This window comes from Aspergillus lucknowensis (assembly GCF_044049455.1).
Source record: "Aspergillus lucknowensis strain CBS 449.75 chromosome Unknown BJX67scaffold_24, whole genome shotgun sequence".
In the NCBI taxonomy this organism is placed as follows: domain Eukaryota; kingdom Fungi; phylum Ascomycota; class Eurotiomycetes; order Eurotiales; family Aspergillaceae; genus Aspergillus; species Aspergillus lucknowensis.
This window is the reverse complement of record NW_027263568.1, coordinates 370,176-383,542: the sequence shown is the minus strand read 5'-3', so window position 1 is coordinate 383,542 and position 13,367 is coordinate 370,176. Positions and strand designations below refer to the sequence as shown.

Genomic DNA, 13,367 nt, shown 5'->3' with positions numbered 1-13,367 from the left:
CGTTAATTCAATGCCTTGCGAAAGAAAACCCTTTCGTAGCCATCCTCGACTCTCCTCTCCGTCTCCACAAACCCCAATTTCGCATAAAGCCCTAAGTTCTCGTACATCTTGACGTTCGTAAACAGCGTCAGCGCGCTCCGCCTCTGCCCCCGCGCCCTCTCCTCCGCAAAGTCCATAAGCAGGCGTCCATACCCGCGGCCCTGCAATGCAGGGTCCACGACGAGATTATTGACTTTGATCGAGTCGGACTCGTCGTCCGACTTGAGGATGATTGAGCCGAGGACTGCGCTTGTAGACGTGGCATCCGCATCTTGCAGGACAAAAACGTCGTGAGTCTTCAGAAGCTGGCTGTAGTCTGCAAGCATTGGCGCGGGTGGTTTTCCAATCCGCTCGATGTATTTCGTGTAGGCGGCTGTGACGACGGAGTTTATGGAGGAAATGTGCTCTGGGGTTGCTTTGATTATTTTGGCCATGATGACAGTTCGACAGTTGGCGGGTCTTGAAATGTTGTCAGTCAAGGTGGTCATTCAGGAAACGGCTTTCGGGCTCCAGTTTTGAGTCAACGGTAAGACTGTGAGTCATCCAAGTTCTTGAAGATTTGGAGGCTTCCACTTGTTCGAATCAGGTTAGCCGTGTCTGAAATGAAGAGATCCAGACAAAGTTTGTTTCGCTCTCGCACTCGCATGAAATGAGGAGGGGGGAGCCGCCACACACTTGTGAGTCTTTGTCTCGCTACGACCTAGTTTCGAGTACCATGTAAATACAAAACACAAGGCTGGACACCAAGCTTGGGCTGAGGAGCTGGTGCTGCTGACGCTAGGGTCATATTATCGCCCGTGGCAAGGGGCATTCCAAGGGCTAGGGCTAATTGATGATGCAGAAAAAAAAAAATCTTTTCTGGGGTTGAGCGAGTTCGGAACGTGATTGATAGGTCTGCAGGGGGTCCACGGGTACTGGCAGCACCTCCCTCCTCAGCGGTAAGGAAAGTGCGCTGTTTGCCAGAGAGGGCGTGGGTTGCGTCTTCCCGAGGTCCTCATTTGCATCTTCGAGCGAGCGCACGTCTTTGCAAGGCAAGTGTGATGAACCACATGGCACCTGGCCCCTGCAGCTCTCCTGGCTCCGTCCTACTCTCCGTTGAAGTCCCAGCCTCTCACTTCAGCGGGCTACCCTTGGTGTTAGGATAGATAGCACTTCGGATTATAGAAAATGGAACTATATAGTCGCGGCCATTTACTCATCAATTCAGTTCAATTACCGTCTGTGTGTACTACAATAATCAGTCAATGCCGGTTCAATATGCAATTGCAAAAGGAACGTCAAAGTCGTCGAGTCTGTCTGAACACCCCGTTACTTCATAAGATCATTTCACCATGAATGGAGCAATGCCCCCAAAACGCCAAAATGCCAGCGCCACTCCCGCGAGAGGAGATACCCAAAATATCAGTCTGAAGTAGTTATGAAAATGCAAGACGCAATGCAGGAGATGGGAGTTTATCGACAACGCCGTAGACGCGCGAAGTCGATCAGAGATTCACAGCCAATCGCCGATTGGCTCACTTGCTTGAGATACACCGTGGTTAGAAGGAACCCCCAGAGCAAGATCCAACTTGGGAGGCTTGTCGGCCAATGCGCTCTTCTTAGGGCTCGCTTTGATAGGAGACTTCGGTGGTTCCGTCCGAGGCGGTCCCTCTCGGACTAGTAGGTACGGCCAGCCGTCTGCCACAGCGGCAGAGACCCAGGTTCTAAGGCAGTCGTGTACAGAGGAATAGAATTTCTCCTTGCATGTCCTGAGAGTGCCACCCATGACCTTCTCGAAGCCGGATGCCCGGAGTTCTGACCGAAGCTTGTTTCGTTCTTCCACTGACGGTAAAGACGCGATAATGCCATTAAGAAGATCGATATGTGAGGCAAGATAATTCGTTGCGTCCCATTCCACTCCACCTACATAAGGCGCAGCAGGAACGGGAGGTCGAGGGGTCGGAAAGTGACGTTCGCGATAGCTTCCAAGAGAGGTGCTAGATTCCACTACCGGAACCACGTTCAGATGATGCAAGAAGATCCAGAAGACCTCTTTCGTTACATTAGTTACCTCTTTGCACCAAATCCTATAAGGACGAGATTGGTAGATGTTTGCGATAAATGAAAGCGATTGGTTCTCTTCGGCCGGATCTCGAAGGTAGGAGAGAATCCGCGCGGCGCGAATTGCGGCATCCTCAGTGGAGACTGCGGTTGAGAGCTGGGTAAATATTATGTTGATAATTATTCCGCGAGTAGTGAATTCGCTGGGACCTTTCTTATCTTTGTCAAACAACATGCTCAGCAAAGCCGGGAAGAGCTCGGCTTCAATCTTGGTCAGGTGTTGTAGCGCGACTGATGTTGTGCAAAGAGCCTTCAGGCACAGCAACGTCTCGTGGAGAAGGTTGTCTTCATGCTCCTCCCTATTCCTTAATGAGTAATGATTTAAAGCACTAAGCTTGAGGGGGGAAGCATACCTCCACTCGACCTTCATGATGCGATAGACCAACTGTACCATCTCATCCATGCCTCCTTCGGCAATGAAGCTGTCAACCCAGCTGACGGTTTCATTCCGAAGGAGGATTCGTAGCTTATGTATCTTACCGACCTCGATAATTTCTGGTTTCTGTATCTCTTTCAGATAGTGCACAAAGTCCGAGGGATCAGTGGCTGTATCGCGATGTGCTGTAGCCGCCAGCGATGTAGTGGAGGTAGAAGGACTTAGAATCTTTGAAAGACCGTTAGGGGTAGTGAAATCTGCCGACTTTGGGCGTCGATGTGAGATTCCACTCTCTGGCCGCGACTTCTTTGATGGCGATGATGAGTTGCCCCTGCTAAAGGTGAACCCGCGACTTCTCGATCGTGACCGGGACCCTTTGCTGTCATGGCCCTCATGGTCTTCCTTCTTCTCTTTCCCGCGACCTCGACGACTAGCGCTTTCAGTTGCATACGAGCTCACGCCAGTGCTGTGGGATGCAGCACTCTCGATTTTGTCCTTCTCAATAAAGTCCGCCTTGATATTCGTATCGAGCGATCTCATCTTGTCCCTCATATTATGGGGAATATTCCTGGCGTCCTGCTGCAGGTTAGCGATATACCAAAGTTATCCATTTCAGATCGGGTTTACGAACAAGGAGCTTCTCGAACTCGCTTTCAAGATCCTTGGAGTTTAGCCGTTTCTGCAGCTCAGCTTCGCGCTCCTTCGCATTGAAAGCCGAGATCACTTCCTGTACGCGTGAGGTTTTCTTTGGGCTCGGTGGCGGCTTCAAGTCCACCTCTGGGCGAGCATCAGGGCTTGAGAGGCCACGCGGCCGGCCACAGTCCACTTTGGTTGACGGTAATTCTTGTTGGCCGGCTTGATTGTGTTTGCTTGATTGGAAAGGGCCAAAAAGCTCCTTCATCTTGTTGCCTCCGACAAAGAAGTCTGATTTTGGCCGAGGTTTTGGGGCGGCCCGGTTCGTCAAGGATGGCTGCTGATAGTCGCAGAAATTGCGTTGCTGAGCTGGCGAGTAGCCCTTAGGGGTGTATAGTGAGACCTCCTCTTGTAAGGTCCTTCGCCTGTTGTGACTTCGGGCTGGGGACGGCTCATCGCGGAATGACGGTGTTGGCGTTCCGTATTGAGCCCAAACCGGGGAAGTGGTATTGTCCCTAGGATCGAAAGGGCTCCTGTTTTCCTTGTCGGGAATGTCCTGTTGTTCTTCTGTCTTCCTCCCGCGCTGGGACCGTTTCAGCATAGCGGTGAAACTATTAGTCGACCTGGCCTTCTTCGGTGTATTGTTCGAGTCCTCGGGCGCTTTTTCTGGCTTGTTGTCTTTGCGTTCCATGTAGCTCTTGAAGGACTTGAGAGAAACGGCGCTCTTTGTCTTTTTGTGCAAGCCTCCCTTTCCACGTTTACTCGGCGATATAACATAAAACGTGCCATTGTCCGGAGTATCATGGTTGGGAACAATTTCCCCGAGCGGCTGTTGACTGAACGTGGCATAATTCTGCTCTACGGGAGAAATAGAAGTGCTGGACGAGTCGCTCATGTATGGCTGTGAGCGGGCGGCATCATCGGCAGACTGATTCCGTTTATGGCCCTTGGACGACAGAAGTGAACGAAAGACGGAGGTCATGGTAGGAGGGCGAGTCGCATCGTCGAAAATGGTGGGTACCTGAGTGCTAGGAGCCATGTCTAAATTGTGTTTGATCTGGAGAGACACTGTTAGCATCGCAGCTGGTGACAAGACGGGTAGATGCAAGACTTACAACCAAGCAATTCAATAACACGGGACGACGCAGAAAAGGCGAAAGGAAACGTAAAGAAGATCAGAAACAAGCAGAAGAAGAGAAGCGAAGATAAAAAGAAGAAATGCAAAGCAAGACGCGCAGCGACGATGCAAAAGACATTGAACGAGAAGCAAAGGCAATAGCGTAGGGACAGGAATTCAGCTGGAGCATTTACCGTCGAGGACCGAGAGCGGGCAACAAGGGAATTTGAAGCCTTCGAGAGAGTCGGAGGGGGACAACAAGCATGACCATCGTCCGTTGCCTGAGCCAATCTGCCGACGCCACCGCAATTCTGGTGACGACGTGGGTGGACAGCAGCGAAATGGGGGAAGTAAACACAATGCGGGCAGTGAGGTTGCCCCGAGCAACCCTCCAGCTGCTGGGGTTAGAGATCAAAACGGCCCAGCCTAACTTTATCCATCGAATTATTGTTCAATGTTCGAGTCACTCCTGCATCCTTGGGCAAATCTCAACCCCAATGGGGTTATCGTGATACACGAATGGCGGGGTTGGGTGGTCTGTTGCTGTTGTGATGTTGCTTGAGGCAAGCAGCGCGATACTGATCCAAGGTGCAATGCACAATCACATTACTCCGGTCAATTAATTGCCCTCACAGGATGATGGGAAAAGAAAAAAAGAAAAAAAAAAATACTGCCATTTGTTACGCCTCAGCGTAATTCTCAAGCTCTTGTCTGCCATTCGAACGATCTCTAAACCTCTTGGCATATTATTTGGTGCCAGAATGATTAATATTTCTAGCACCAATGGGAGGATGCTTCGATTGCATTCTTGCAGAGCCCATTTGGGCGCCTACTGGCCTTCACGATCGACACAAAGGTGCCAATGCAGGGTTCACGGGTATGGTGAGATGAATAAAACCTTCATGAGATTCTAAAAATCGAGTACTCCAAGCTTGTGTCATACGGACATAATGTACAATGTATGAGTTGCCTCATAGTAACGACTGGCAAGCTAGCAATCGAAGCGCGGCGTATTCTTCCAACCGCTCACTCCCAATTCCCTCTTCCTCGTGCATGTTTAATCTCATTCCCGTACTGGGTCGTGAGGTCGCCTCATCGAAGCCGGAGATGGAGGGGCTGAGAAGGCCTCCTTGACAGCAGCGAACACATATTTGCGAAGCTATGCACCAAGTTAGAAATCCGAGCGAAATCAGGGACCTTGAAACACATACCTCCTCTACCGGAGTTCCGCCCTTCTCGTCCCACTCCATAAATAACAATGCATAAAGAAGAACAACTGCAGCCAAGCCCCTCGGGTTAGCCAACAACTCAATGAACGCCTGAATATTCTGACAAGAGGTCGGGCCGAGTGTACATACAACCAATCCCACCCCACTGCACCAACTTAGTCGCCTTCGTCCATTTCGGCCTTGCATACTTGAGCGCTGCTCGCCGCCGGTATTTGCGCTCAAGCCGGAATTGGTGTTTCGGACTAAGTTTTGACATGTCGGGGGGCCACGTGCGTTTTGGTTTGTAGGGGCTGTAATAGGCGCCTTCTCTGAGTTCTTCTGGCTCTGGCTGTTCTGTGGGTTCGGAGGGAGGAGTGGGTTGGGTGGTGGATAGGCGGAAAGGGGAGTTGGAGTTGGACATCAGCACGGGAAAGTGATAGAATTGGCGGACAGATGAGAAAGACGTAGAAGTAGTTTGAGGATGTGTGGAGAGGAGGCAGTTCTAGTTTGTGAGTGAGTGAATCGTGAGTCGCAGGGGGGTGGGGAGTTTCAAAGTACAGCTGGGCCATGTAGTTGTCGTCCGATCCTGCCGGTGGATGTGAAGCATGATGTATTAAGTATTGATAGCGAAAGAGGGAGGGAAATTCGCGGTACTGTGCGCATGATGGCCGGTCATATAGATGTGTCGGTTGTCAAAGTTCAAGAAGCGTTCTGGAGTTCAAGATCAAGCCGTGGAATGTGGCTAGTGTCGCTTGATTAGGAATGGTTCGAACCGTTCCAATGTTGAAATCCAATCCAAGGTTATCTCTCCTTCGGAGTCCTCCTGAGGCTGCCAGAGGATTTATGGACCTGACTAAGCATATATAAATGGAGTCAAGTTGTGCATCATTCAAATGCCGAAGTGTCACAGCAGCCGACAAGAACGGATCGACGCGACGAGTGCCGCGAAACTCAACTTCGATTTCTATCAAGATTCGATATTTTATCGAGACAGGCAAACCACAGCTTCGAATTTCCTGAGAGAACCTTTCAGAGGGAGAGGATTCGGCGATCCACCGATATTGACACATCTGTCATCAGGGCAACATCACCAACACTCGGCTTCTCCCCAGGCCCGAGTGGATCTCAGGAGGGCAAGTCCCGAGTTTCGACAGCGCCCATAACGCCGAAGAGGTATCCATCATCCGATAGGCCCAGCAGGTCCAGAGTCATCATCTTCACATGAATTCCTCGCTTGGGGAAAGATCTCGTGACTTTTGCCCAGGAACAACAATGATCCATAGACCTCGGCATTTTCACAGGATGGATACATAATCGCTGGAGAAGACCCAGGGCTGGAGCATGCTTGGTTGGCTCTCTCCCTTGTCGGTTATAAAAGGAGGCTCCCTGTGTTCCCCGATCCGCCTGCCTCTCCCTCGTACCTATTCTTTGGTCGCTTCGAGCAATTTTCCTCTGTACCTTATCTCTCTGCCTTTTTCAGAGCTATTGACGTCATCATGTCTGGTGGTAAGCTCGTCCTTTTTCTCAGGCCGCAAAGCTGGGGACTGCAGTTGCTAACATTCTGTCGTTACAGCACAGCAGCGTTTAGTTCAGGTGGCATCCCACTTGGGGCCTAAGAAGGGCGCCTCGGCGATCACCGAGAAGAACCCCGACGACGTCGTCGTAACATGTGCGCTCCGCAGTGCTCTCACAAAGGGTGGCAAAGGTGGTTTCAAAGACACCGCCGCGGCTGATATCCTTGCGGGTGTCTTCAAGGGTGTGATTGACCGCAGCGGCATCGACCCCAGCCTCGTTGAAGATATCTCAGTTGGAACTGTACTTGCTCCTGGCGGTGGTGCAACGGAATTCCGAGCTGCCGCCCTAGTGGCGGGCTTCCCCGAAAGTACAGCAGTCAAGGGTCTGAACCGTCAATGCTCCAGTGGATTGCAGGCGATCGTGGATATCGCCAATGCTATCAAGGCAGGTACCATCGACGTCGGCATCGGCGCTGGTGTGGAGAGCATGACTTCTCAATACGGGTGAGTATTTTTGAGTATCTCTCTTTGCAAGGAGTTAGGCGCTGAATTGGTTCAATATAGCCCCGGTGCTGTTACCGAGTTCTCTGACCTCCTTGAGAATCACGAAGAGGCCGCCAACTGCAAGGTGCCCATGGGTGTTCTGTCCGAAAACATGGCCAAGGACCGTAACATCAGTCGTGCTTCTCAGGACGCCTTTGCTGCCTCATCATATCAAAAGGCCGTTAAGGCTCAGAAGGCTGGCCTTTTCAACGAGGAGATTCTCCCCTTAGACGTGAAGTGGACCGACCCCAAGACCAACGAGGAGAAGACCATCACTGTCAAAGCTGATGACGGCATCCGCGACGGCATCACCGCCGAGTCTCTCGGCAAGATCCGTCCTGCTTTCGCCAAAGACGGCTCCATCCACGCTGGTAATGCCTCCCAGATTTCGGACGGCGCGGCTGCCGTCCTCTTGATGAAGCGTTCCACCGCCGAGCGCCTGGGCCAGAAGATCATCGGCAAGTTTGTTTCCGCGAGCGTCGTCGGTGTCAAGCCCTTGCTCATGGGTATTGGTCCATGGAAGGCTATCCCCGTTGCCCTTGGGAAGGCCGGTATTACCAAAGATGATGTCGACATCTATGAGATCAACGAGGCCTTTGCCTCTCAGTGCGTGTGGTGTATCAATGAGCTCGGATTGCCCCAGGAGAAGATCAACCCCAAGGGCGGCGCAATCGCATTCGGCCACCCTCTCGGCTGCACCGGTGCCAGGCAGATCAGCACATTGCTGACCGAACTGAAGCGCACTAATAAGAAGATTGGTGTCTCCAGCATGTGTGTCGGTACTGGTATGGGTATGGCTGCTGTCTGGGTTGCCGAGTAAGAAAATGAGCTGGTATCATTAGATTCCCCGTCCTTTATCATGCAGCGGTTGCACAGTGTATATTGAGGGTATTGAATGTACTGTATGTTATGTCCATAAAATTTGTTTCTCGTGTTCAGACCTTGGACCTGAATTGCTTGAACGCATCAAAAGCACTTGACCCCTTTTCTACTGCCTCCTTTACCTTGTCATCCATGGCAACGATCTTCGGCATCAGCTGCAGAACCTCGTCAAGCAGGTTCCGGGGGATGGCCACAACCCCTTCTAGCGGGTCGCAGAAGATGATATCTCCCTACCATAGGACAGAGTAATTAGTCTTACCCAAGCCCCAAGTCATCCCTCTCACACAGACATAGGAAAATAGACCGACCTACCTGACTCACAACAACACCCCCAACATCAATACTCACTCCCCTCAGCCCCGGTTTCGCCTCTGCCCCCGTCCCGACCGTCGACGTCCCCTTCGCCCATACAGGCAAATTACACCCCTGAATTTCGGCAAGGTCTCTGATCCGCCCATTCACGACAACACCGCTGATACCGAGGTACTTCATTCGCACGGCCATGATCCCACCGACGACAGCGCAGTGCTGGTCCTTGGGCTGCTCGATCACCACGACTGTGCCGGGCTCGGTACAGTCAACCCAATGTTTCCCCTGCGGGAAGGTGTTTGATTCTGAGAATCCGGGCGCGGAGGGGAGGGGGTCCTCCTTGGGGATGAACTTGATGGTTGATGCCCGGGCAATGATTTTGGGGGTGGTGGTGTTGCGGCCGAGAGTTGGGGAGAAGGGGGCTTGTTATTGTTGTTTCGCGTTAGTATATGGCTCAACGGCAAGGAGATAAATAACTTGAGGGCAGAGGAGGGCAGTCTTACTAAAGTCGGCGAGATGTCCTGCTCTTGGAGCTCCCGAGCCCGGTTTTTGGAGTTTGAGCAAGGCGTCTGACACCTTGATTGAACTCATTGAGTTAGCTTACGTTCTGGATTCGTTATCGCTTTTCTTCGTAAGTCTGTCATACATCACAGGCAGAGTAATTATGGAGAGTAGCAAGCTTCTCCTCGAGCGAGGTCGACATCATGCGTGATGCGGGGAAGGCGGAGGGTGATAAGAGGGGAGATCGTGAGGAATAACGAGGCACAATAGAAGGGCGAATATGCGACAGAAGCCCAGGGATGAGACGGATCGATTCCATCAAGATCTAATCGCTCGGGGCGAGTGAAGGTCAGAGCCAGGACGGTACGATGCATATACCAAGTTCCCCGATAGCGCCAATAGCCGAGGATCAGACGGCTGCGAGTCGACCACTTTCTGACATCATTCCGTCCGTTCATTCGAGAAAGATATTCGATGAGAAAATATACGGCAAATCATCTACCAATACTCAGCTACATCATTTCGCTGTACGGTTATATACATGGCTTCCTAGGCCACCTGAGGCTCAACTTTGAACTCCTTCAACTGTATGAGAGAAATAAGTTAGGAAAGTTCATTACTTCATCTCAGTTCCCAAACCCACGATTCCTGCTACTTCATGGTCCAAAAGTCGCATGCCAAACCACTTCTCAAGAGCCTTTACTCTGTCCTCTTCGTCCTGCAGCGTCTGGACAACCTCCGTATTTCCGTGGATTCTCCTTTTCACCTCCTTCCCGGCAAGGATATATAGCCCTTGTAGTTCTCCCTCCGCCTCATCCAGCAGGAGTTGAACACAGACCACCGCCTGCGTAAACCAACTAGTGGACCCCTTGCTAGTGCTAAAGTTCATCATTGCGAAATCCTGGGGTAAGAACTCCATTTCGGTAAATGCGTATATCGGGATCCAGTCACTTTCTGTGCTGAACCTGATCTGGTAAATCCAGGCCTTTTGGGACTGGTCGACGGACTCCGGGAGGGACTCTTTGATTAGTCGCATTTCCGTGGGTGCAATATTCCTGGTAATCGTATTTTCTTCCAGCGGCAATGGCCTGGTTGGTACATTGTTTCCAAAACCCACGTCAACCTACTAATGTTAGTTGAGTGTCACAAACACCGATATTGAATTCTGTACCATATATCTACGCTGATTTATGGTCACTATGAGCACCATGTGTCCTCTAATTAACGTTAATTAGCAATAATCTTCACTTAAATCAAGAATAAGAGACATACAATGGAGCATAACGGACGTCCGCACCAATAACATTGGGATTAGCCGGGGTTTTGGACACCCTCCCCGCCCCGGGGTACGCTTGATAGCCAAGTGACCGAAGAACGACATAAAGCAGGTTGGTGTTTTCCATACAGTAGCCATCCAGTCGGCGGACAACCAGCTTCTCAAAAACCGCTGACGGATGTGTGGAGATGCTGTGATGCTGTGAATAGTGGATCGCTGAATTGCCCCAAGGAATTGAGCCTAGGTGTCGACGTTGAAGCTCCGTAAGCGCTGCCAGAGCATCTTCCTGGATAAACTGTTGGAGCTGCTGTAGGCGAGGGTGTTCTGCCCCGGTTTTCGAGGTTGAGTTGGCGTACTTGATGCGCTGCAAATAGGCTTCGAGCTGATCTGGGGTGTATACTGCCGTCATTGTGTCTCTGCGGAGGTGTGGCGGAAGAGATTTTTGTGAGGCAATCTGGAGTTCATTTTGCGGGGCTCTTTATACACTGGTGTTTCCCTTTTCGCTCCTCGGATACGAGCGGCCTAGACCAAGCAGGTATCAGTCATACTCCTGGTCCATTATTAATCCAGCGAAGAGCAGCATTTCAATCACTGATGATGACTGCGTGGTTGATCGAGTGTTGTTGTAGGGTGATTGCTGAAGACATCAAGCAGCTCACCCTCAGAATATCTCCGATCATCTTCTGGAAGGCTTCCCCAGACACCCTTCTCCAGTCCATCCGACAAAAAGAGCAGTGCTTGCGAGCATGACGTCCACCAGCCAATTAGGAGACGCTACTCGCTGGACAAGATGCTTATTCCCCGACTAGCGTTGAGCAACAGCCGCGGTTGAAGGCTGAGGGGGAACTGTGAGCTCTGCGGCACATGCGCGTCGCCGATAAAACTGCTGGTCGGCCGCTCTCCGTCCTCTGCTTGACTTCTTTTCTTCGGCCCTCGAACAACCCCGTCGAATACATCTCCAGATCGCGTAATACCGCTTTCCCATCGATTTAATCCCCTGACAGCTTGCCCGCAGCCGTTCACCACCCCCCATCTTCCCACCATGGGCGCATCCGACATCCCCGAGCTCCAATATACCCCCATCGAGGAGATCCAAGAAAGCGTAGCTCGCCTCAAAAGGACCTTTCTCGAGCACAAGACCCGCGATGTAGAATTCCGACTGGTTCAGCTTCGGAAGCTCTACTGGGCGTGAGTCCCTCCGCACCTCCTCCGGTCGCGTCATTGACTGACCTTTCCCCGCCACCCAGGATCAAGGACCACGAGCAACAGATCGTTGAAGCCCTCCGGATCGATCTGAACAAGCCGCGTTTTGAATCCGAAGTCGCTGAGACGACCTGGTTGGAAAATGACATCGTCTTCATTTCCCGGAACCTCCACAAATGGGTCAAGGACGAGAAAGCCGAGGATATCGATCTTACATGGAAGTTCATGAACCCCAAGATCCGCAAGGATCCTCTGGGCACCGTGTTGGTGATTGGGTGCGGAACATCCCTGTCTGAGTGAGATCATGCCGTCGTGTGCTAATAAACCCGGTTTAGTGCCTTCAATTTCCCCTTCCAATTGACCATTGGACCTGTCCTCGGTGCCATCGCCGCTGGAAACACAGTCGTTATGAAACCTAGTGAAAATGCTCCAAAGAGTGCTGTTGTGATGCAGCAGATATTCGAATCTGCGCTCGACCCGTCCTGCTACAAAGTCATTCAAGGAGGTGTTCCTGAGACCCAGGCGCTGCTCGCGGAACGATGGGATAAGATCTTCTTCACGGGTGGTGCTACTGTGGGACGCATCATTGCGAAGGCAGCTGCTCCCCATTTGACTCCTGTTGTTCTCGAGCTGGGCGGCATCAACCCGGCTATTGTCACCAAAACCGCCAACCCTCGACTCGTTGCGCGAAGACTGCTCTGGGGTAAGCTTATGAACGCAGGACAGGTCTGCACTTCCCAAAACTACCTCCTGGTCGATAGGACCATCGTGCCTGCTGTAGTTGAGGAGTTCAAAAAGGCGTACAAGGAGTTCTACCCTCGAGGCGCCAAGGCATCGCCTGACTATTCTCGAATTGTCAACGAAGGTGCCTTCCGTCGTCTCAAGGCCATGATCGACAACTCTAAGGGCAAGATTCTCATGGGTGGCACTATGGATGAGAAGGACCTCTTCATTGAGCCCACTCTAGTCCAAGTTGATTCCCCCGACGACTCTTTGCTCGTGCAGGAGAGCTTTGGCCCACTTATCCCTATCCTCCCTGTCGACGATGTGGATGAGGCCGTCAATATCGCCAACGGCATCCAGAGCACACCACTGGGTCTCTACCCGTTCGGTTCAAAAGCCGACACTGACAAGAGTAAGCACCGTCTCCCGCCATACTCCACCGAATACTCATGACTAATCCCGACAGTCCTTTCCAAGACCCGCTCCGGTGGTGTCTCCGTCAACGATGCCGCTCTACACATTCCCACACTGCCTTTCGGCGGCGTTGGTGAGAGTGGCTATGGCGCTTACCGTGGACGTACCAGCTTCGATGTGTTCGTGCACCGTCGCACCATCACAACCAGTCCAAGCTGGCTCGAGTCTCTCCTTGCTATCAGATACCCGCCTTACGCAGGAAAACTGAGCAAGTTCAAATCGGCTAGTACCCTTATCCCCGACTTTGACCGCTCGGGTCACAAGACTCGCCTGGGCTGGTTACGTTTTATCTTCACGCTGGGCGGAGGGTCGGCTAAAGCTGGCGTTGGCCGGGCCGCGGTTGTTGCTGCTGGTGAGTGAATGGACCTCTCGTGTCTTTTCTCCAGCTTCTCTTAACCGTCTCTCCTACTACCTTATAACATATTGTGTAATATCTGCCACTCTTGTGATTTCACATGATTCACATGAT

At 51.8% G+C, this 13,367-nt stretch overlaps 7 protein-coding genes across 7 annotated transcripts; 2 read left to right on the top strand and 5 right to left on the bottom strand.

The window, feature by feature from the left end:
• Window positions 1-2: 2 nt before the first annotated feature.
• Window positions 3-473, bottom strand: BJX67DRAFT_381855 (GNAT family N-acetyltransferase; the record flags this gene model as incomplete). The annotated part of the gene is made up of 1 exon (XM_071033093.1): window positions 3-473. One exon carries the CDS (start codon window positions 471-473, stop codon window positions 3-5), a length of 471 nt encoding a protein of 156 aa, XP_070885611.1.
• Window positions 474-1,201: 728 nt separating this feature from the next.
• On the bottom strand, window positions 1,202-4,569 carry BJX67DRAFT_355355 (uncharacterized protein). The gene is made up of 4 exons (XM_071029301.1): window positions 4,264-4,569; window positions 3,147-4,205; window positions 2,493-3,091; window positions 1,202-2,438 (listed from the first exon to the last, which is right to left on the bottom strand). The coding sequence occupies exons 2-4, from the start codon at window positions 4,185-4,187 to the stop codon at window positions 1,532-1,534; spliced, it is 2,547 nt and encodes an 848-aa protein (XP_070885610.1). The 5' UTR covers window positions 4,188-4,205; window positions 4,264-4,569; the 3' UTR covers window positions 1,202-1,531.
• Window positions 4,570-4,946: 377 nt separating this feature from the next.
• On the bottom strand, window positions 4,947-6,251 carry BJX67DRAFT_133840 (uncharacterized protein). Its single transcript, XM_071024576.1, has 4 exons — window positions 6,032-6,251; window positions 5,624-5,975; window positions 5,477-5,541; window positions 4,947-5,424 (listed from the first exon to the last, which is right to left on the bottom strand). Exons 1-4 carry the CDS (start codon window positions 6,134-6,136, stop codon window positions 5,329-5,331), a joined length of 618 nt encoding a protein of 205 aa, XP_070885609.1. The 5' UTR covers window positions 6,137-6,251; the 3' UTR covers window positions 4,947-5,328.
• Window positions 6,252-6,803: 552 nt separating this feature from the next.
• Window positions 6,804-8,608, top strand: BJX67DRAFT_133923 (3-ketoacyl-coA thiolase peroxisomal A precursor). The gene is made up of 3 exons (XM_071024577.1): window positions 6,804-6,979; window positions 7,047-7,491; window positions 7,552-8,608. Exons 1-3 carry the CDS (start codon window positions 6,970-6,972, stop codon window positions 8,348-8,350), a joined length of 1,254 nt encoding a protein of 417 aa, XP_070885608.1. The 5' UTR covers window positions 6,804-6,969; the 3' UTR covers window positions 8,351-8,608.
• BJX67DRAFT_381852 (RraA family protein) lies at window positions 8,466-9,424 on the bottom strand (the record flags this gene model as incomplete). The annotated part of the gene is made up of 4 exons (XM_071033092.1): window positions 8,466-8,642; window positions 8,725-9,143; window positions 9,225-9,297; window positions 9,368-9,424. The coding sequence occupies 4 exons, from the start codon at window positions 9,422-9,424 to the stop codon at window positions 8,466-8,468; spliced, it is 726 nt and encodes a 241-aa protein (XP_070885607.1).
• A 265-nt stretch (window positions 9,425-9,689) lies between these two features.
• BJX67DRAFT_133834 (arylamine N-acetyltransferase family protein) lies at window positions 9,690-11,105 on the bottom strand. The gene is made up of 3 exons (XM_071024575.1): window positions 10,495-11,105; window positions 10,394-10,439; window positions 9,690-10,345 (listed from the first exon to the last, which is right to left on the bottom strand). Exons 1-3 carry the CDS (start codon window positions 10,905-10,907, stop codon window positions 9,839-9,841), a joined length of 966 nt encoding a protein of 321 aa, XP_070885606.1. The 5' UTR covers window positions 10,908-11,105; the 3' UTR covers window positions 9,690-9,838.
• A 435-nt stretch (window positions 11,106-11,540) lies between these two features.
• Window positions 11,541-13,258, top strand: BJX67DRAFT_381850 (hexadecenal dehydrogenase; the record flags this gene model as incomplete). Its single annotated transcript, XM_071033091.1, has 4 exons — window positions 11,541-11,686; window positions 11,746-11,976; window positions 12,037-12,836; window positions 12,891-13,258. 4 exons carry the CDS (start codon window positions 11,541-11,543, stop codon window positions 13,256-13,258), a joined length of 1,545 nt encoding a protein of 514 aa, XP_070885605.1.
• Window positions 13,259-13,367: the final 109 nt, after the last annotated feature.